This window comes from Amblyomma mixtum, chromosome 8 (genome assembly GCF_055824585.1).
Source record: "Amblyomma mixtum isolate Tamu chromosome 8, ASM5582458v1, whole genome shotgun sequence".
NCBI lineage: Eukaryota > Metazoa > Arthropoda > Arachnida > Ixodida > Ixodidae > Amblyomma > Amblyomma mixtum.
In genome coordinates, this window is record NC_143019.1 from 3,260,184 (window position 1) to 3,283,536 (window position 23,353).

The 23,353-nt window shown below is 48.2% G+C and overlaps 1 protein-coding gene across 1 annotated transcript in view; it reads left to right on the forward strand.

Moving 5' to 3' along the window:
- The first annotated feature begins 7,001 nt into the window (after nt 1-7,001).
- The window catches only part of LOC149331167 (protein pellino-like), a 69,940-nt gene continuing 53,588 nt past the window's right edge, over nt 7,002-23,353 (forward strand). Inside the window, exon 1 of the mRNA XM_089556353.1 lies at nt 7,002-7,101. Coding sequence (XP_089412479.1) covers nt 7,079-7,101 — 23 coding nt within the window. The 5' untranslated portion in view covers nt 7,002-7,078. The remainder of the gene's footprint in view (nt 7,102-23,353) is intronic.

Here is a 23,353-nt window from a genome sequence, read left to right on the forward strand (position 1 = left end):
AAGTGTGAACGCGCCCTGAGGCAGCGCGCCGTACTCGGAAACGAGGAGCGCAAGATACAACAGAAGTGGAACTAATTAGAGAAGACTACGAAGGAAATGATAAGAAACCTTGAGCTAAAGCTCCTCAACTACCGAGATCCACGTCAGAATATGTCGCAAGCCCTAATGAGTGAGGAAATGTATATAAAGCAAGTAACGAGCGGAGAGTCACCCCGCCCACCCAAGCTTCCAGATGTACCGGCGAGAGACCGTGAGATCGCGATAATATATAGAACGGACTGAGAGTGACGGAATGCATACCCATCAAGCTATAGCTACTAGCATTAGGCTCGCGGCAAGAGAAACACCAAAAGACACTCACTTCATTACCCGACTCGACGGAACGCAGAACGAAAAGTTGGGGGCCACTTGACGCGCCTTAACGGTGCACTGATGAGGAATCTGAACTCCTCTTTTTGCCGCGGGAACTCAATCTGCACTTGAAAGCACAAGCTGATGGGCGAGTTGGTTATTCATTGTTTGGCGTGCACATCTTAGCTTGTGTTGGCGTGCAGAATCCCAGTGCATGAATGAGCTCTTTGCTTTGTTTTCTTTTTGGTGCCTGAATGTATTTATACGTGCAGCGTGCCAAATAAATGTCAGTTGTTAGTTCAGCGCTGTGTCGTCCGTTTCTTTCTCTGCTCTCTTCTTTGGCTTTTAGCCTTGCGCTGCTTCAAATCAAACAATCAATCTGCACGTTCCGAGCATTCTTAGAAACTTCGATTCATTGCCCTGTGTGGCTGATTTTCCTAATTAAATCGAATTAACGACCGGCTCCCGCCTTTTTTTTTTAATTCTCCCTCGTAAGGTGGGCGGAGTCGACCAACGCGTGGAGTGCCTTTCAGCCAGTCCCGCGGCGGCTTGCCGCTCTGCCATCGGCGGAGTAATACGTAGTAGTCCGTAGAAGCAAATAGTCCGCGCGTATTTTTATTTCTGCGGGCTTATTTTGCGTCTATATTATCCGCGAATGAAACTATTTATTCACGGAAACCTAAAAAACAAAATAAAGCGAAAGCAAAGCCTCCACGGAGCTGGCTGCAAGGCACTCCACGCGTTGGTCGACTCCGCCCACCGTACGAGGGAGAATTAAAAAAAAAAAGGCGGGAGCCGGACATTCATTCGATTTAATTAGGAAAATCAGCCACACAGGGCATTAAATCGCAGTTTCTAAGAATGCTCAGAACGTGTAGATCGAGTTCCCGCGGCAAAAAGACTTGAGTTCAGATTCAACTTCAGTGCACCTTTAAGAGTGCAATTCGTTTGCATTATAAAGATGCCCATTGTTGCTACTATGGTTTCCGCGTCATTTTTTTATGGGTTTCGGGGTTGCTGCTGAGGCACTCGTGAGCACTCAACCGGTCCACGTCGATCGAACAGCTGCATTCGAAGATGAGGCCGCAAGGTGACGTGAGCAGTCCTCATTAAGCTTGCCCCCCACTCGCTTCCTCTTTTAAACACGAATTTACCTTGGGCCCCTTCCAGAAAAAAATATACCGAAGACACTTTGGGAATTCTAAAGTGTGCTTGGTGAAAGCCTTGTGGTCAACCCACTGTCGCTTTGCCGAACCGCTTGGCGCGGAATCACTGGTCCGCTTCGGGGCCATGCGTCTCACTCACTCGACACCAACGAGACGTCTGGCTAGTACACTATAGTCTGGCGAAGGGGCGGCGGTGCAGATGCCACCGCAGGCGCGCGCGCTCGTTCTACCGCTACTGTGCGACGTCACGGCTGCTGTGCACAGCTGCGCCCCCCACCGGCGCGCCAGTTGCTAAGGTGGGGGGGGGGGGGGGGGAGGGGTTGCGCCGCTGCGCGGAGGAGAGGCTACAGTTGGCACGATTCTAGCGCAAGGACGAACACCGCGAGCATTTGCCATTTAAGGCTTTCGCCTCAATACTGCATGGCGACGTGCCTGCATTCGGGTTCTACTTTTAAGAAGATGCAGGTGACATTACACTTCTTCACAGATTAGATAAGACCACGGCACAGATGATGAGAATGGTCACAAGGCTCGCAAATCGCAAACTCAGCGTGAAAAAAAAAAAAAGATGCGCTTAATTAGTGCAAGCCCTAGCGATCAGCAGAATCACATACGCTGTTTCGTATACGCAAGCCTAAAACAGTCACAAACAGATAAGAAATGCTCCTCCAGAAAGTGCATAAACAATCCCAAGGACTTTCCAAGATGGGCTTCCATATCAAAACTACTTTAGGTATACACAACATGGTAGAATAACAACTGCCAGAAACATACCTGCCGCGTAAAAACAAAAAAAAAATGGAGTCACTTGAGCTCCACCTTACAAGGTTACGACGCGATAGGGTAGGCAGGTGCTGCCTCCGGTGGGTCTTGTGCAAACCAATTTGCTCTTCGCGAGCAGCCTCTCGCGATCAACCATTAACTTAACTGCCACCTGCAAGGGTAGGCAGTTTGCTTACAATCCGGTGGGTAGGTTGTGATGTCGCCAGAAGATCATCACGTGACCTAGGTCGCCCACGTAGGTTGATTCTCCGGCGGTGGCTGCCCAGGCCACTCTACGCCACCCCAATTATCGTTCAGAACGCCGACGCCAGATTATCTGCGTAACGAGGTCTTTAACGCTATCGCGTCCACAGAGCCCAACCCTTACCAGCCCGGAAGCAAGACACTAAGAAAACTAGGGGGAACTACCTGAATCAATAACACTACATAAGACATCCCCAAATAAATCGGAAGCAAACTAGGCGTAGCAACAATGCCACGAAACATGCGTCCAGAGCACCACAACGCCAGAAGATTAGAGCGGGCCTGGTCCGTTGTAGCGACCACAGAATGCATGGTAAGGTCTCGTATTAGCTTAGATTTGAAGAGGGAACGGAGGAAACTAGTGAAGCGGAAAGCTGTTAGCGAGTTTGCGTTAAGGGGGAAAGTAGAGGAATTCAGGATTTCGCCGCAGAACAGATTTTCCGCTTTAACTGAGGAAGACGACCGTAATGTTGAAACAATAAACGATAATCTCGCAGCTATCTTTACGGTGTGCGCCGTAGAAGTAGGCGGTAGGTTGGTTCTGCAGGATACTGGAAAGCTATCTCAGGAGACGAAAGATCTGATTGAGAAACGCTAAATCATGAGGGCATCTAACTCTGCACGCAGAATAGAACTAGCAGAGCCGTCAAAATTAAAAAATAAGCGCAAGGTAGCCGACATATGGAAGTTTAATATGGAGAGAATGGAGCATGCTCTAAAGAACGGAAGCAGCCTAAAAGCGGTGAAGAGGAAATTAGGCATAGTTAAAAACTAGGTGTATGCGTTAAGAGCAAGAGACATGGAGGACAATGCCATTAGCAATATGGGTAAGATAGTTAAAGTAGCCGAAGAGTTCTACACAAATCTATACAGTAGCAAATGTAGTCAGAACGCTACTGAGAGAGGCAGTCGAGCACAGCAATGGGACATCCCAGCAGTGATGAAGGAGGAAGTAAAGAAGGCCTTAGAAGCAATGCAGCCCACGCCATGGGTATGTGCGATTAAGCCTGAGGACATCATCATCAATGCAAAGGGGGAAAGCAGCTGGTGAGGATCAGGTAACAGCAGATTTGTTGAAGGATAGAGGAGAGACAGTGCTAGAAAAACTAGCCACCCTGTATACGCAATGCCTTGTGACCTCGAGCGTACCAGGAGCCCTGCAGTGGGCATAGTCAGGCTGATGATGATGATGAGGTATACAGACGCGAAATACAGGAAGGGATTGCCCTCACGGACGCGACGGACTACCCAGATCGAGAAGCCGCGACAGCAGTCACAATAACAGAGGGAAAGGTAACAACAAGGCTGACCACCAAGACCAGGAACATGACCACAGCAGAAGTTTATATTGCACTAATAATAAGCCAAGGGAGCACCAATACGGTCATCACACATTCATAACAAGCAGCTACGAATTATGGCGATGGCAGAATCTTGAAAGCAGCGAGCAGTATGTCCAAGCAACGTTTTTGACTCTATAACTGATGACAAAGATGACGGAAATTCCACTTCGTTTGTGAAAAGAAAAATCGTTTCGAAATCTTTACGGCATTCACAGAAAACCCCAACATCGCCAATATAGACCTGAGGAGCGGGAGGACACACTGACCAGCCCTGACCTGAAAACACAGCGACAGCTGATAACCAGGGCCGCGCAGGTAGCAAAATGAAACACAGTTCTGAACTAAGGGCACCGACAGGGAGGAAAGCCCTTGAAATGAATAAGCATTTATTCCTCCTCCTGGTAGGACAGATTGATTGATTGTAAAACATTTTATTCGCCGGGAAGAGCTTGGCAAGAGGTCGCGTTAAGTGGTCGAGAGTACATAGCCCTCGACGACTTTGTCAGCCCACTCCACCGCCAAAACTTGCGTTCTGGGGTCAGAGCTAGCCAGCACGGTCTCCCACCGCTCGAGAGAAGGAGCTGTAACTAGATCACCCGGAGGTGGCTCTATTTTGCAGTCCCACAGGATGTGATCGTAGGTAGCACGTTGGCCACAGTGTTTGCAGTTTGGGTTGTAAAGATCTGGATAAATGTGCGCGAGGAGTGATGGGGTACGTATCGATCTCGTCTGTAGACGACGCCACGTAACCTCTTGTTCTTTAGTAAGTCTTTTGTCTGGAGGGGGAAAAATTCTCCTCTCTAATTTAAAATGATTGGTGAGATCATGATATGTGATCTTGAGTCCTTCGTGAAATTCAGGGAGCCAGACTCATCCACTGCCCGGTCGACGAAACCTCGGGCTATATTGTGGGCTGCCTCGTTCCCCGGATTCCCCGAATGGGCTGGGACCCATATCAATTCGGAATAATTTGGTGAGAATTTGGTTGCGTTAAGGATTCTAAGGGAGGTGTTTGTAATTCGCCCTTTAGCGAAATTATTGATACCCATTTTGGAATCGCTGAGGATGATGCTCCCTTGGGTATGTGCTAGGGCGAGGGCTATAGCCGCCTCTTCTGCCGTTTCAAAGGATTTCGTTTTGATTGTCGCCGATACAATGTGGTCACCATTCTCGTTCACAACCACAATTGCAAAGGCATTGGTATTTTTGTATTCTGCCGCATCTACATAAAGTGTTGCAGCGCACTGTCTGTATTTCTTATGTAAGGCTTTGGCTCGTGCTTGTCTTCTACCCTCATGGTGTAAGGGGTGCATGTTTTTGGGGAGTGGTTTGATTAGTAGTGCCGTCCTATAGTCGCGAGGTAAGTCTACTTTAGCATCGTTATTCGTAGGTTGAAAGTTAATTCCGAGCCTGGTAAGAATACTCCTGCCAGTTCTGGAATTGGCTAATCGCGCTGTTTGAGCCATTAAATGGGCTTCTTTCAGTTCATTGTAGGTGTTATGTATTCCTAACCTCATAAGCCATTCGGTTGAGGCATTTAGTGGGAGTCCTAACGCAGCCTTATAGGCCTGCCGTATCATGCTATCCAATTTGTCCTTTTCTGCTTTCGCAAATTTGAGATAAGGGGTGGCATAGAGTATCCTGCTTGGCGCAAAGGCCTGCACTAGGCGGCATAAATCTCTTTCCCTCACCCCTTGTCTGCGGTTAGCTATGCGGCGGATTAATCGCGCCGTCGCTTCTACCGTGCGTTTTAGCTTAGTGAGTGTGTCAGTATTGTTTGTAAATACAACCCCAGTATTCTCATGGTCTGTACCTCTTTGACAGATCGTCCATTAACATAGACGTTAATTTGCGGGGGGGATGTCGTGGTACGCCTACCTCTTTGTTTACGACGGATCACGAAGAGTTCTGATTTTTGCTCAGAACAAGTGAGGCCGGATTCCCATGCGCATGCCTCAATGATGTCCACTGCTGCTTGGAGTGTGTCTTCTATGTAGCCTTCGCATCCTTTGGTTACCCAAAGTGTGATGTCATCTGCATAGAACGTGTGATGTAGGTCTGGTATTTGTGCCAGTTTGGGGGGAATTTTGATGAGGAAGAGGTTAAAAAGGAAAGGGGACAGGACGGAGCCCTGTGGCGTCCCTTTACTTCCTAGTGTGATTGGGGCAGACTCTATTGTTCCGACCGTTATCACTGCTGTTCTGTTAGTGAGGAAGGATCGGATGTAGTTGTACGTCCTTTCTCCGGGGTTGATTTCTGACAAGTTTGTCAAAATGGCTTGGTGGGTGACGTTGTCGAAAGCTTTAACAAGGTCTAAACCCAATATTGCTTTCGTTCCTGTTCCCTCGTCAGCTTCAATTATGTCCTTGTTAAGCTGCAAGAGTATGTCCTGGGTAGATAGTTGGGCCCTGAATCCTAACATTGTTTCAGGTAGGAGGTTCATGTCCTCCGCATAGTTTTGGAGCCTATTGAGGATGACATGCTCCATGAGTTTGCCTAGGCATGATGTTAACGAAATTGGGCGTAGATTCTCAGTGCTGAGTTTCTTACCCGCTTTAGGAATAAAAGTGATTTTCGCGTGTTTCCACTCTGGTGGTATGTTGCCTGCATGCCAGTATTTGTTCATAAGGTCTGTAACCGCCGCGATCGACGTTGCGTCTAAGTTCCTGAGAGTCTTATTTGTTACTTTGTCTGGTAGGACAGAAAAGTACCGCCATGTAGACTGTTTGAAATTCCCGCCATTACAAGACAGCGAATGGAATAGATTGTATTTTGAGAATAAAATCATAAAACTTTTCTCAGAGAAGTGAATAAGTTATTATCAGTTCGTTTTTTTTTTTATAGAACTTGGAATGGTCGCTCTGACGAATTAATTACTGAATGTTTCGCAAACGTGTTATTTACATAGAGTTAATATAACAAACTCATTTATTAGAAACACGGTCATTTAGTAGAAACACGGCAGTTCGAAGGGCTGTTGTATCTTTCAAAACATTTACGAGAGTTGCATATCGTTCAAGAATAGCGCTTCGAATAAAAGGACATTTCATCACTGGTAATTTTTCGAAAAAGTGGCGCAACGCGATCGCGACGCGCCGTCAAGCGGCCGTCAGGCGCGCTCTCTGGCAGCTGTTACAAAACATAGGTGGCGGCACTTGTAACGACGGACGCAGACATTTGTGTTGATAATGGATGATGCCTGACCACCAGAAACTGTAAGTTATCGCCTCGTGCGTTTTTCACCCGCTTCGAATCGCATGCATTTCGTCGCCTTGGGCTCGCGGAAACGTCCGAGCACCCATCGCTACGCGCGACACTGCGAATCCTCGCGCAACCGGCGCCGTAGCAACGGCTTTTCACAAGAACAACGACTCTCGGCTTGGGCTGCTAGCAGCAGCTAGCGGCGGTACGGTCGTTTGATAATAAACCGCTCCTTGCTGCGTTATTCACCTTTTCTTGTTTCGTTTCCGCTCGAAACACCGCCGTATTTCTCATCGTGTGAATGTGGTTCTCGAGTTCTAATTCCACGAAGTGGGCGACGCATTCTCAGGTCGCCGTTTTTTTTTTTTTTTTAAGCTCTCGTGCGACAACAAACAAAAACATTCTCACCCCCTCCGTGGCACATCGTTTGGCACGGTTGTTTCGACGCGCGCACATCTCGGTTTCTCACTCGGCGTTGTATTTCACTCCGCGACGGCTTCAGCTCGATTTTTTTCTCGCGCCTAGATATCGAAGCTGTAGTCTTCCTGTCTGGTCGAGCGACCCACGTTTTTTGTCGGGGTCCCCGAAAAAAACTAGCGTGTGGGAGACGTCGGTTGTCGGGACACGCAGCGCGTTGAACAGGTTTGTATAATAGTCTGACGACTGCAGGCCCGAGATCGTATACGCCGCCGCGCTGTTCGCAGTCAACGACAGGTTTGGGCTTGTGGCTGCTGCTCCGAAAAAATCAGTCAAGGCTGTTCTGACCAGCTCACTTTCTTTTTTTATTATCTTTCGCCGTTCCGATCTCGCGGCGAGAGAAAAACGCGGACACCACTCCGAGGCGTGTTTCAGCACACCACACGAAGTCGCCGACTTGCCAACTGAGCACCTTTTTCGCGAAGCGAGATCTCTCTCTCTCCCTTTCGAAAGGTGCTTTCGTGTGTCGGCGATGTCGTGTGTGTTTTCCCACGAGCGGCAGGGTTCCAAAGTCCCTGCCCGTCGCTGGCGTGTTCGGGACCCGCGACGAGGGAGCTCGGATTGCACGCATCTCGCGGCGGGTCTTGTCTCTGCTGCTGGGTTTCGGGCGTGTGTTTTGGTCATCGAACTTGGCTCGACGCCGAAACGTCGGCCTTGCATGTTCGGCCGCCCTCCAGTCGTGACGGGAAAAGTAACGGCCTCGGAAGAACGACGCCGCTGTCGCCTTTGTATCTTGCGTTTTACTTTTTTTTTTAGGCGCGGGCGTTTCTACTTTCACGTGGGACGCGCGTGGATGCGCCCCTGGAAGTCTCTTTTCGTGATTTGTGTTGTTGTTTTGTTTGTTTTCTGCCTTGTTTCCATCGAGGGGATTTCCGAGGGTTATCACACAGTTCGCGGTACCTACGCGTCGCGACATGACTGGGCATGATATCAGTTTGTAGCCGGCGCTGCCGAACGACCTGGTATTTTGAACCGAGATATGTGGAGGTGTATAGTGGGAGGAAGTATGAGTAATTTGTGTGAACGGAGTCGATACTGGTAAAACCGCCTTCTTCCAGCTTATTCACCCTTTTTGTGGTTTCCCTCGTGTCGCTGTCCTGTGCAGCTACAAATGTTAGTAAAACGAAAAAAAAAAAAAGACAATTCGTTCGCGTTACTTTTGTTTGACACGTCTCCAAAGGTGCGCTCGTATGTAAAAAAGAAATGAGAAACTTGCTTTTGAGACACATTTCTTGCCTTAAATGAAGCGTCTAACTTGCCTGTAACTTATAGGGAGTACTTTTTGAGAAGAAAAAAAAGCAAACTACAAAAAACTTTTGTCTTTACTGTCTGCAGACTACTGCTTACAGCAGTAAGATATGCATACACGCGGTTAGGTCATAAGACCTTTCTCACTGCATTCTTGAACTTCGTCATTTTAAGTTGTGAGCTCCGCACAGCCAGCTAAATGTTGACTTTGCATCGGATGTTTTTTCAGCACAGTCGCTTTGCTTCGGATGCAGCTGCTGGTGATATCAGTGCAGAGGTTGGCCTTCACCGTGGCCATTGCCTTGCTGTTGGTGACGCAATAATGACACATTGGCACTTAGTAGGTGGTACTGCAGTGGCAAACAGGTGTAGGCATTCTTTACAGGTGGAAGGCTGTAAAGTACCCATTGTGCTTGACTTGGTTTTTGTCTTTTGTGGTTAGCCAAAATGCTGGTTGAGTGGATTCCCTCTTCACAGTGTAATGCTGCCTCAGGGCCTAGCAGAGGGCACAAAATAACAAAAATGATCAAAAAACAAGCACAGGTGCAATCATAATGCAACGCTAAAGAAAAAAAAAACAATGTTTGTGATCCATCTTGCATGTGCACAGAATATTTGCTTGTAATATACTGCAGCTCGAGGACAAAAGCCTTAGCCTTAAGCACAAGTCTTGGATCGACTCAGGCACGTCTTGTCACGTATTTGCTATCCAGCCCAGTACAAAGGGCAGGGTTTTGCTTTGGTGCCCCTATCAGGGCTTTGTTAGTGTGCTCAAACAGTGGGCTTTAGTTCGTAAGTTGTGTACACTAAGGGACCATGTGATGTGTGCTCGTAGGTTGGCGATAGCATTTACACTACTGTTGTCACTTAAACTGCACTCAATTTGGTTTCTGCATGAAGGGTTGAGTTGAGATATTTATTTAAAAAAACCACTTGCTACCATTTTGGTTGGTTTTTTATTCTTTGGGCAGGTTTACTTGATTATCATCTCCTTTTCGGTTTTCCTTGGTTGATTTGCAGCGTCAACACAGATTTTTGTTGATGTTGTAATTTTTGTGTAGAATCTTGATCAGTTGCAGTGTATTTGGCGAGAGTAGGTATGTGCAGCTTCACAGTGCCATTCTTGTTTGAGCAGAAACGGGGAAATTTTGGTATGGGTGCCTGAGTTTCAGCATTTCGTTTTGGCGGAGATTTGTCGGCAAGTCGCTGTTGCAGAACAGATTGAGTACATGTGCAAGGCATTGCCAGTGAGGGCTGTAGACTGTGGACATTTTATTATTAGTGCAAATTATGCAGGCGCAATTTTTAGTTCAAGCTGTAGTGCAAGCATAGTGGCACAAGGGTCTAATTGAGGAGTGCATGAGTACAATGCGGGAAATGCATGCCACTTGCACATTGTTATGGGTGCCTCATATGCTGTTTCAATGGCTCTTGTGTTTTTGCCGTTGTTTGGCGTAAGTTGCCTCTTGGTACGCTCTTGCCATGCAAGTGTCGGCTTAGACTTCGCTTGTGTTCCTTCATACCTCTTTTACTGAATTATTTAGCCTTACTTGCTTCGAACATGAGCTTGTGTTGGCAGCAGACCATTTTGTGTTCCTTGTGAACTCTTCAACATTGCAGAACAGTACACAGAAATATCCTGATAAGGGATGCCACTGCTCATGTCTGGTGCCTGAAATCTGCAAATTGACTTGTCATTAAGGTGGCAAACATTGGACTTAGGTTTCTTCTGGAGGCCAGATTCAGTATCTTGTTTCTTGGAACCCGTTTTCAGATTGAGTTGGTGTCATTTGTTTCATAAGTGTTGTGGGAAAGTTACAACAGCTCGCTGAAGCTTAATTTAGGTCATCAGGTTTTGGTTCCTGTTCGCTTTGCAAGACCGAGTGATGTGTTTGAAGATGATCTGGATGAAGTGAAGAAGGTGTGCAAAATTTTTTTCAAGAGCTGCACAGCTTCAGGCCTGTTCAGCTGTGATGTAATGATGTGCACAATAAGAGAGTCACTCTCTGTACTGTGCAAGGATGCCAACCTTAATCTCTCTTCCATTCGTACAGACTCTTCACACTGTCATTGGTCTTTTCCATCAGCACATGTTCCAAGCTGAGCGGTCATAATCTTCCATGATACTGCGATTGAGCACTGTGTTTTCCTTCTGGTTGTGGACAGAGTTCTGTCTTTTGCCACTACGTTCTTTACTGCTCCCATCTCCTCGTCTGCATCTCAGGGCGCTCAGCTTGCTTGATGACTTGCCAATTGTCGCCAGCTTGCTAAATGAATATCTGGGCCATTTGGCAAGAACGCAAACACTGCTATGACCAGCACCATCACATTGTGTCCTTTTTGCTTTGGTGATGAAGTTTGCAGTTCTGCAAACTGCAAACTTCTGCAGTTCTGCGTGTGCAGTTCCTCAACCATTTCCTTGAGCCATGCGTGAATCTCGTTGAACAGACATCCTCTGTTAACTATCTGCCCGGTTGCTCTCACATTGCGTCCAATCACTGTGAGTGTGCTGTTGAGATTGTTAATATCTAGCTACTGAAGCCTTGTGGCACTAGGGTTACTGTTTTGAGTAGAGATACATGGTCGGCTGCCGTCTCTTTCTCTCGTTATTTCTCATCATCATCATCAGCCTACTTATGCCCACTGCAGAACACAGGCTTCCCCCCATATCCCTCAGTTAAGCCTGGTAACTGTGCAAGCTGTAGCCGCCTTATCCCTGCAGGCTTCGTGATCTCATCTGCCTACATGGCTTGCTGTCTCCCTCTGCTGCGCTTGCCTTCTGTAATTATTTTGCATTCGGTGACAAAGGCATGACTGAATAGCAGCACGTCATCAAAGGTAGCTAGACAGACGTCCGCAGGTCATGCAAGATATAGTGTTCACAGAATCTTAAGCATGGGATTGCTATGATGAAAGTTATGTGTAGTCAGGGTATAGTGCTCAGAGAATACATACTCTAGCTGTCAGGAAGTTCACAGACTGTAGTGTGAAGCAGCATGACAGGACTTTAGAGATTCATTGCAGTATTGTGCTAATGAACTGATGAACTGGACAAGTAGTTATCCTTTTTTTAAGGTGTCATGTTCTTGGGCACAACAAAGGTTTTCATTGTATCAAGTGTTGCCATCATAAAACACGAAAAAGTGGCATTGTTTCCAGGGATGAATCTGTGGGTCACTTTTGGAGGGGGTGGTTGGGAGGGGGGGGGGGGGCAGTTTTGCTTGAACCTTGCATGTCTTGGACTTTTGTCTTCGATGAGGTTCAGCATGGTATTTGTATGTGAAATTTCATGCAGGAAGTTGGGGGGGGGGGGGGACTGCATTGCTTAACCAACCACTGTGCCTTTAGTGGTACGAGAACTTGCCATGATTGATCAATGAGCACGTTGCGAGTAGTTACCACAGCTGGAGTTAACACACAATCGGAGATGACGCAATGGGAGATGATGCAATTTGAGTAAAATATAAGTTGGAATAGATTGGTGAATGAAAGAAGAATGCTGTTGCATTTCCTCCACATCAGCACGCCAATTGATCACCTCTGTTTCTTTTTTCTTTGGTGCTTTAGCACGTTTACCTGCCTTGTCAAGTATTGATTGACTGATGGTCTGTGCCTAGATTGGTCTGCATGGGTCCAGACTAAACTTGTGAGTGATGTTAAAATCACCTGTCTTGCACTCTCTAAGGAACAGTTCACTTACTATAGTAGGCGTGGTCTTATTGTGACCTAAGCAGTGTAGCATAAATATTAAAAAAAAAAATGAGTAGTTTTCTGGCATAGGTTCTCTCCCGGGCTTTTTGTCTGGTGACATAATTGACCATGAAAGCCTGCAAGATGGAAACTCCATGAAGAGTTAATAATGTGCTCCTTATCATTGAAATATTTTTTTTTATTTTGGGAACAAACAAAATGGGTGCTATTGTCAATCAAACCTGGGCTTTTGTTAGGCCCATCTTCATGAAAATAGCGTTTGTGTTAGGTGTCAGTTTGAAAGTACACGTGTCGTAAGAAACTGCACATTCTAAGAAGTGACCACGTATTTTGTCAGATGTTTGTGGGGGTGGTAAATTGGTGCTAATTTATTGCATGCCTGTAATTCCTTTCTTATACTATCGGTTTTGTTTTCCACATATAAAGTCTCTGACTAACTTTGACTGCTTCTCTTGCAGGCAGGAATTGTTAGTGTTTTCTTGCCTTGAGCTGAGGTAAAGTGTTCAGACATGTTGTAGGTTATAACATAACGGAGAATAAGGCAGCTTGAGACCTTTTATTCTGGCAGTCGGGGCATTTTGCAATATCATCTTGGATTGAGTGGATGGGGATGTTGCTAGTTTAAATCTGCGTGATTTCTGTAGTTCTTATTGTTGCTTTTTTTCATACTTGTTTATATTGTTCCTTGGGTGCGTGGTCTCCTTTACGTCGTTACTTGAGGAAGGCCTGCAATCTGTACGGCATCATGTCACAGTGCCTGTTGTGTGGTCAGAAAGCAAAAAGAAATAGGGAAAAAGGTGCCCCAACTGCTGCATAGATTATTTGGAAGAACACTGCATGCACCGTACAGACATTGTGAATTTGTTTTCATCAGGAAAAAAGCAGAGGTTCCACTTGTCCTTTAGTAGGAAGCATGGCCACTAGCACAGAATGATTGCATGCTAATTGCGTGTCTTGCATTGTCATTACCTTTGCTGTACTCTGCCTAGTACCTTGTCTGGTAGCATCCACCCATCACTGTCATGCCCCATACTTTCTGCATAGTCAGCATTAGTCTTTGTTGACAAATTCCAAGCTTGACGATGAATGCGTTTACAGCTGCCTGTTTTCATACCATTTTGGTATGTTGACGGAGATACCCTGCTGTGGAGTGGCATTGGGAATATATTGTTGAATCAGTCGTTTATGAGCGGTTTCATTTAACAATGAGCATTTTAGCAAGTGTCTTATCCTGAGGAAATCAGTGCTGTTACCTCTCCAGACAAAATTGTCTGAAAAAGCAGAACTGTTTCACCTGTACTGTCATAAAGTGCTTTGCAGCTTGTTGCAGAAATGAATCTTTTCATTGATAGTCCCCTTCTTCAACTGAACAACCAGATTGACGCATGATGTACCTCCCCGCGTAGACTGCATGATAAACATAGCATGTGGACGTAAAATGAAGAGAAGAGGCTTGCCTGTCAAAACATGGTCATAGGAAAGGAGTGTGTTATGCTGTTTTAGAAACGCCTGCTTTTTGTTCAAAAAGATGAAACTATGGTCGGCACCTTTAATAATTCCAATAGTTCTTGCCTGTCCTCCTCCTCTTTTGTTCTTGTTTTTGAAATGTATAAGAACTGTTAACAAAGGGTTATGAATTAACTGGCTTGGGGCTCATGACCTGTGTACAGAACTTGATGTTCCATATCATGATATTAAATTTTGTCTTGTGCTGCGGACTGTGTAGAACCAGTGCCATGTCAACACCCAATCAGTGTATGCCAATTTCGTAAAAATTGATGTCCATGATGCGTGTTAGATCTGAAAATACTGATGGAATGGAGTCATTGTTAGAAAGAGGGGCAGAAATTTGAATGAACTTAGTGCTCGCTGTGGTGAATAATATACTGTTAGTAAATTGTTGCTCGTGAAATATGCGAAGGCTAGACTCCAAGCAGGAGTATATGGGCCCATGGTTGGGTCATAAGTGTGCTGTTCTTAGAATCAATGGTCAATGGTTAGGTCAGTGGTTTGGTTATTCGCTAAACTAGTGGCGCTTGTTTGCTTGTTGTGCAGCATCTGGTGAAGGACATTGTTTTGGCAAGAGTCATGAGGTGGCTGTCACATTGTGCAAGAATACGCGAGAATCTTCGAAGGTTTTTCTTGAGATCTAATCAGGCTTAACTTTTGAGTGTTTTATGCTAATTAGCCAGCACAAACGCGTGTCTTCCATCTCATAATCGGTAATGCGGTAACAACCAAGGCTCACCAAGGAGTGATTTGTCATTCATCCTCGAGTGGATTCCGCTTTGACCTGTGGCTAACCGTGATTTCCTCCGCAATTCTTTTTGCCAAGTTTTTGTGAACCTGTACATGCCACCTTTAACGTTAGCTGTTGGGCTATGCTACGACTTCATGGATCCGTTGTTGCGAACAGTGCTCTCATTTCATTCCGGTATAATATTTTTCTTTTTTCGAGAGCTCGCGTGCACTCGTAACCTTGGAATTTGCGCGATGCAACAGTTGCCTGGCTTCGGATGAGCGGATGTTGCATGCACATTCAACTTTTTTTTTTCCCAGATCCAGTTGACATCAAACATGACGTCGTTGCTATGTGGTGTGTTTTAACCGATTGAAATCAAGCACGACTTCGTTGCCATGCGGTGTGTTTGAAAAAAATAAAACACAGAAAATTTGAATAGCATCAGAGCGCACTGCTTTCAGCTCGTGTTGACATTGTGTTAGGCCTGTGTGATGACAGCCTTCCCGCTTTGCACGGGTTTGGTTGCGCGGCATGCTATCTGTAAAATGAACGAGCGCCTGCTTTGCGACACACTTGGCTAGCAGCGATGAGTCGGTCTGTGGTGTGCATTATGTTTTAGCTTGCCGAGAAATGACGCAGCTGTGAGGCCTTTTTTTTTGTTTGCTAGCTTGAGCCTGCCATTACAAAACTTGCTTTAGACAGTCTGTAGACTGCACATAGACTTTTGTCTGCGTAGTCTATAGACTTTCTGTAGATATAGGCTAATACAAATCCCATAGACAGTCTATAGACAGTCTGTAGATCTATGGCCATGCATTTTTTTTTTACTTTTTCTATAGACAGTCTGTATGCACTATGAATAAACAAGAGGAAATATCTATAGGAAGGGAATAAAGTCCATGAGAAGTGTGTAGACAGTCTATAGACCATTTTTGTAAGTGCATAGCCGCCCTCAGCATTTGTTGGCCCTGGAAAAAAATCGAGTGTGGAATGGAGAAGGCCAGGTGATTCTTGTTACGCGCGAAACTCAGGGACAGGCACGGGTGGGGACACATGCGAGTCCCCTCTGTACTTGCATTGTATGTGCCTGGTGGTCTGTGTGTTTGCAGATATGTCTTACTGAGAACGCCGGCGCCTCAACCCTTGTGGACGAAGTCCTTGCCGTCTTTAAGAGCATTGCCGTGAGTGACGTCATTAAGTTGACGCCATCATGGCTGCTATGCGTGCATCATGGTCCGGGGCGTTGTATGCCCTGTTTGATGGAGTGCAAGATGATTGCCTTACTCAGATATTTTGTGCGGCAGCTCTGATACTGAAGGTAATGGGCGAGACGCACGGCTGGTAATGGCGGCCTGTTTCCGGCTGGGCTAAAACTCTTGGATGCTAAAGACCGGCAGTTGTTACAACTCCGTAAACGGCAAACCTGATTGGAATGGTGTGCAATAGTGCGCGACAGAAAACTGGCAAACGGTAGGAAAAAATAGCCTCATTTGTGGCTAGGGGTTTCTGTGACTGTTCAGTTATAGAAATCTAACTTTACAAAGCAGCAGTTAAGAAGCATTGCTGCTGCTCCTGTAATCTGTGTCCAGCGTGTGCTGCATGGTTTCATAAATGAACGCGGACGCCTTGTGTGCTGTTTAATCACTGCTTTAATATAATCACCCACAGCAGCCCAAAGGTATTACACTCTTTAGGAGGGCCTTGAAGAATATAGTGTGCTCAGACCGCGCTCCAGGCACTATTGCATTAATTTCATTTCACTTTAAGGCGTCACCATCATTCTAAACTAGGTGGATTGCCAGGAGAAACACCTTTCCCACTGGCCTCCAGTTAACCGTGTCCTTCTCCGAGGGAGGCTACCATACCTCGGAAGACATTGCATTCATTTTGGTGGGCAAGCAAAGTGAAGAAGAAAAAGTGATCCCCTGCCCCATGGCTCTACCGGCTCCTGAGGCATTTCATTCGATGGTTTGGGTCTGTCCTAAGATGATTTCAAAAAAAAAAAAAAAAAAACTCGCAGCGAAACGTTCGTTATGTCAGTTGTCAACACACAAAAATTTCTTTGGAACGTCGTGATATGTCTGAGGTGGCATACTAAGGTTTGTTACATTTGAGGTTGGCACACGAAAAGTCATTAAATCCGAGGTTTTATACTAAGTTTGTATGATTAGTATGCTATGTTCAAAAAGTAGCCTGGTGGGCAGGTTTTTCTCCTGCCACTGATGGACGACACTCGCCATTTTCGCTTTCAGTGACCGTTGTAATGCTAACGCATTTGAAATTGGAGGGGCATTTGAACTCTGCCCTATCGGTATGACGTGATAGCATAATGGGTTCATTCCCATGTATGCAGAACGTCATTCTCTTTTTTGCATTCATAGATCCCCGGTTGCCCCATACCCCTCCTGGCGCAGTAGTGCAGCGGTTAAGCGATGTGCCACTGCCCTGTGATGCAGGCGCACCCAGCAGTGGGCAGGTTGCTCTTCCCGGGCGGCCAATCATTAGACACCTTTAGCATACCGTGTTACGGTTACCGTTAACGAAGTTCCGGGAGCCCGCCCACCGCCGGTGGGCACGCGCTGAGGTCGCGATGCTGCGTACGCGCGCGCAGCTGCCGGGTACCTGGCGCCATCTGTCGCCGTCAAGGCTATATGCGAAAGTGCATTGGCTGCACGCAGGCTCCCTGTACTCCGGTACCACTCTGGTACCAGTAACGGTAACACGGGGCACGGTATGCTAAAGGTGTCTGCCACGGTGGGCAGGTTGATGACTCCGCAAGGTCACGTGACCTATAGGTGGCCCTTCTGCCTCCTAGGTTGCCTTTCGGCCCCACTTGCCAGAGTGAAATTGGTAAATTGGTTTTTGAGGGAAGGAAGTGGCGCAGTATCTGTCTCGCATATATTGGCGGACGCCTGAACCGCGCCGTAAGGGAAGGGAGGAAGGTGGGAATGAAAGAGGTCTCCGGAATAATTTCGACCACCTGGGGATCTTTCACGTGCACTGACATCTCAGAGCACACGGGCGCCTCCTGCGTTCCGTCTCCGTCGAAACGCGGCCGCCGCGGTCGGGTTCATGCTCGTGTTTTTCGCCCCCAAAGCCGACGCCGGATTATCTGCATGGGTAACGGGGCCTTTAACGGTATCGCGTTAATAACTGGGAAGGAGGGGGTATTGTACGCACTACAGGGATCACTGTGCTACAGGCCGCGTAAGAGTTTTTTATCCCCGTCAGCGCTCTCGCAAGCGGGTTACCCACTGAATGGCGCGCGCTGGGCCCGCGAAGGCGAATCTGGGCCAAGGAAAGCGAAAGCGCGCGTGCGCGCGTCCCGCCGTTTTCTGTTCTGCGGCACTGCACGTCACTCCGTGAGATTGAATGTGTTATACGCGCTTGATCCTGCAACGAATGGGACGGACAGTCTTTGTCAAAAGTAACCAGGCTGCATGGTTTGTTTCTAGCTCGTACAGTGGAGCCCTTACAGCTTCCCTGGAGCTGAAATTGTCGTTAAAGGTAAGGACTGGGGATCTTCTTACCTTCCAACATGTTTTGATCTGTAGGAAGGCCACAAGGGCTCCACTATACAAGCTAGAAGCAAACCATGCAGCCTGGTTACTTTTGACAAAGACTGTATGTGTATGCATTGGTTCTGTCGCGGTTTGGATGCACCACAACAGAGCTGGCGGAGCCAGCTATATTGCGGACTTTGTAGCAGAGTAAAAGCTGATAGCTGGGCTTCTTTTTTTTTTGTCTTTATATTGGCGCTTATTCGGCACAGGAGCACGCTTTTTCGGGACGAAATTTGAGGGCAGTTTTAAAACTGCGATATTTTTTTTGTCCCAACACTGTGATTCAAACGTTACGTAATAACGTCAAGAGATTGTGGCTGGGCTTTGTTTAATTATCCATATTTAGTTTTGTCTTAACGTTTTATGTATACGTAGCATCAATACGTTCACTTTCGCCAGACCTCTCATGAGGCGTTGTGTGATGCCTCCACCAAAAAATTGGCAGCGATTTAGCTACGGTTAAATCTGGAGTGACGCGAGAGCTCCGCCGAGCCGCCTGCTTGTACAGCTGCGACCCCCCCCCCCCCCCCCCCCGCTCGACGCGGCGCATGCGCACAGCTGTTGCAGCTCGGTTTCGCCGGTGCGCCGCGCCGCCAGCAGCTGCTCCGCGCCACGTGACCAACCGGCTCAAGGCCACGGAGCTCAAGGGGTGCCACGCTGAAGGCTCGAAAGAGCTGGCGTAGTGTAGCTCTCGCTACAAAAGAATACGATAATAATGCGGCTCTATATAGACAGCAGATACAGCAGCGATGTGTCTCCTCAAGCCCACATTGACGGGATTTGAAGGCGCAGGCTCCTTTCCCAAGCTGTGCAACCCTAGGAAACCGAGCACCAGACCGGGGCATAGCTCGTACCCATTTTGAGAAAACTGGTGGGTACCTGGCCGGCAGCGGGAGTCGAACCCACCACCTCCCGAAGTCGAGGCGGGAGCTCTACCACGGTGACATATGCGTCAAGGTACAATTATACACATGCATATGCAATGCACGTCTGCAGCAGTCGCTACGCGTGGACATGTCAAGCTTTCGGATCCGGTTTAGCCGAACGTGCTAATGCCGTCTACGACGGTATAAGCGCTGTGCTAGATAAGTTTTGGCTCTCAGCGACATCCCCTCTGACAACATCGGGGTTGTTGTGTCACCCGCCGTCTTGCGGGTGTTTCTGCTTTTTTTTCTTTTTAGGTTCCTAGCTTTGTCCGCGAAAGCCGCATCTACAGAGGCTTTCGGCAGGTGCATACTGGGCATATCAGCAGCAAAGAACAGGGTTCTTGGCCATCGTGTACTCGCTGGTTAGGAGAGCCTGCAGGTCAGCGACTTTGGCGCCGGGAGTTGGCTTCAGGATGCGTCGACAGGTGCCTGGGAGGTGCACAGAAAGGGGGGCTCGCTTGGCCGACTTCCCTGCGTGCTGCTAGCTTAGCGTGACGCCGTGCATTGTTGTTGTCGCTCTGTCCGTTGAGCGACGTCGACGACGCTGTGTCGCGCGCCTCGGGCGTTCGCAGCTGCTGTTTGTCCGTGCTCGCGTTTGAGAGAAGAAAAGGGACTCAGACGTCGCTGCACTGCGTGTATACCCCCGGTACAAAGAAAGGGGGAAAGATAAAATAAAGGAAGAAAAGGAAAAAGTCCCGTTGTTGAGCCCTGGCCCGTATCTCGGCAGTCGGCGCAACGGAAGATTGCAGCGGTTGACTGTCCCCGCGCTGTCGGACTGTTGTGAGGCAGCCTTCCGAGTCGTGTGTGGTCGCGGACTCGTGTCCCTGTGCGAGTCGTCATTCATCTCCGAGCAAGCGCGACGCGGGTCTGCGGTCTCGCGTCCACATCGTCTTGACAGAAGCGCGCTGCTGGGCTCGCTTAACGGTGCATGTTTCGTGAAGGTTTAGCGGAGGGTGACGACGCCGGGTTTGCTCTCTTTTTTTGTTTGTCAAAGAGAAACCAGGGGGCGCGTCGGTCACGTAAACGTCGCCTTATCTCAACGCTTACAGCGATCGAAATCACCGTTTTTCTTCTGGGAACGAACATTTATTGGCGAATAAATATTTTCCTTGTTAGTGCCTGTGTTAGTATGATCACCTAGCGGAGTTCACGCGTGAAGTGTGTATACTTCCGAACTGATGCGGGGCGGCCCGCTCCAGCGAAGGCGTCCTGGAAATTGCGGTGCATTTTGCCCTCCTATCCGCGTTTTCAGTATACTTACTCCCCGTTTTTTTTTTTTTTTGCGCCAGTTTCTTCTTCCTCGGGAAAAGTGGTCGTTATATGTAAGTGTTCTACAGCGGCGGAATGCCGCCGACTCGATGACCCCTCTCGAGGCCCCGAAGTGCAGCTTACTTCGCGCTCGCGTGGCTTAACCTCTGGCGATTTCTTTTTGCCGCGGCGTATTTTTGCTCGCGTCTGCGTCTCCTTCCACTTCTTTTATCGTCGAGCAGTGCTGTATTCTCTTTTTGTTTTTCTCTTTTTGCTTTCGCTTGAAAAATCTCTCCGGCACTGCACGGCACTGTGTGGCGTCGTCGCGGCCGCAAGATCATGACTGTCTCTGCGGCCTCGTGGTACGATTTAGCGCGTGCCAAGCAGTGATCACCGCAACCGGCGACTCGGGAGGAGGAGGTGATGGTGATGACGGTGGGGCTTGACGCGCCGTTGGCAAATGGTCGTCTGCTGAAAAGTTCGGAGAAAATGCGACCGCGCTTTCGAACCTCCCCCCACACCCGGACTGTCTTCCAGCCAGTTGAAAAGAGGGGGCGCTGCTCTGCGAGAGTCGATTTGGAAAGGAAGCGTTTAAAAGTGAGAGAGCAGGGGAGGAGGGTGGCGGGGAATGCACGGGTCGGTTATTCGCTCGTTCTGCTCACTATACTACTTTCATAAGAGGCTGCGTTCACGGTCTTGATGAAAGCCAATTTCCTGGCGCGAATGTTTCGGTATGCGTTGTGTCTTCCGCGGCGACTGAACGAAGGAAAGAATGAATTTGCGTGGCGTGGGAGAGACGTATAGGAAATGTAACAAACGTTCCGCTGAGCGCGCAGCGTCACAGCCAGCCACTGGTCCGCTAAAGCGGCGATTCCCGTGTTCGAATGCATTAGGGACCACGAAAATGTTATTTTCACTTGTTAAAGTTTTGCAACCGTGTTATCTTCTATTCTCGCCGAACTCACTTGAGCACCGTTCCGGAACCGCGTTGAAGTTCGAAGCCAACGGTGAAAATTGTCTCCGAGACCGAAATTTTCTCTCGAATGGTACTTATAGTCGGGTACAACTCAAGAATGACATCCAGTGAGGTCGGTCTATTCTCATGACACTGCTAGCATGGCAACGCAGTGAGTGGCAGATGAAAGGGGACATTCCCCTCCCTCCACGGTAGGGAATAATCCCCTCCTTGTATGTTCACGCTAGCAGGGTGATGAGAATCGGTCGACGCCATTGGCTGGACAGGGGGTCCTTTTGAGACGGGGAAAAGCTACTTCGTTCTTGAGTTGTATCCGACTATAGAAAACCACTCGCGGTCATCACGGCTGCGACAAGCGCTGCGTGTTCATGCTGCTATTTCTATTATAGAACGGTGCCACCGAATTAGCGACCAAACTGACGCGTTCGCAAACAGGTGGACGCGATGGGTGCCGACTGCGCCTTTGGGATCTTCATGTGTGAGTTTAGGCAAATCCTGCCCTCGCTGGGGTCGCATTGGGACAAGTACAGGCATAGGTCAAGGAAAACATTATCCGTATTCACTCAGTGGCTGTCTCAATAAGTGCGAGTGAAAATAACTCCACTGTGGAAGTAGCAACAGAATTCATTATTGTGTGCAAACGGAGTGTTCCCTTTCGTATTGGCGCTACCTGTACTCTGGTACAGTATTTAGGGGAATCCCCCTAGGTGGAGTACACTTGTAGTAAGTGACCTTATTAGCATCGGCACAGGGGCAGCCATACGGCCACAAAGGAAAGCTGCCGCCGCGGTGGCTAAGTGGCTATAGTGCTCGGCTGCTGACCCGAAAGACGCGGGTTCGATCCCGGCCGCGGCGGCTGGAATTTCTTTGGAGGAGAAATTGTAGAGGCCCGTGTGCTGTGCGATGTCAGTGCACGTTAAAGAACCCCAGGTGGTCGAAATTTCCGGAGCCCTCCACTACGGCGTCTCTCATAGCCTTAGTCGCTTTGGGACGTTAAACCCCATAAACCAAACCAAACCAAACAAAGGAAAGCTGTATACGACTTTCACAGAAACTTCATAGCTGAAGAAGACTAAAGACTGAAGAGGTCACTGCTCTGCATAGGCTACAGACGGGCTCCTTCGTAAACTTGCATAAGCTACACAAGATACACCCCACAGATTCTAGGGGCATATGCCCAGGTCTCCTTGGTTAGAAGAGCCAACAGGCTTGCAGAAGCCAACGGAACCGTTGTGTGGGCGACCGCGGCCACGTTTATTAGAAGGCTGCCGGAGGGATGATAGCGGCGGCGTCCAGCCGAGGCCAAGGTCCCGAGCGTTCTCCAGCGCGTGCTAGCCGCACTTTGTCCTCTTCGGCATTGCACCGCTGCCGGCCGCGCGGGTCGCTACACCGTCAATGTTTAGGGGAAATACCCCGCGTGGAGCATAGTTTACAAATTCTGGCTCTACCCTATAACTGCGCCACCTTGGGAGATTCCCTGGGCCGGCCAACACCGCGTGCCGTCTTTCAGTCGTTGATCAATTCACTCTCGCCTTGCCGTATGCTATAGCTGTCCCGGTTAGCTGAGCTGGCAGAGCGACTGCCTCGGTGAGGCGGTTGTCCCGCATTCGAATGCCGGGCCAGTACGAATTTTTCATGAGCTGCGAAGTTTCTGCGGAAGCTGTATAGGTTTCCCCTGTGGCCGCATGGCTCCGCTTGGGTGGATGCTAATAATTACTCCCTTGTGTGCCACTTGCCGCTCATGAAGTGCTGTTGAAAAAACGAGAAAATTGGAGGCACTCAAGTTCCGCCTTAAGGGTATGACGCGATAGCGTATTGGGTCAATTGCCACAAATGCAGAAGGTCATTCTCTGCATTCATAGATCCATGAGACTC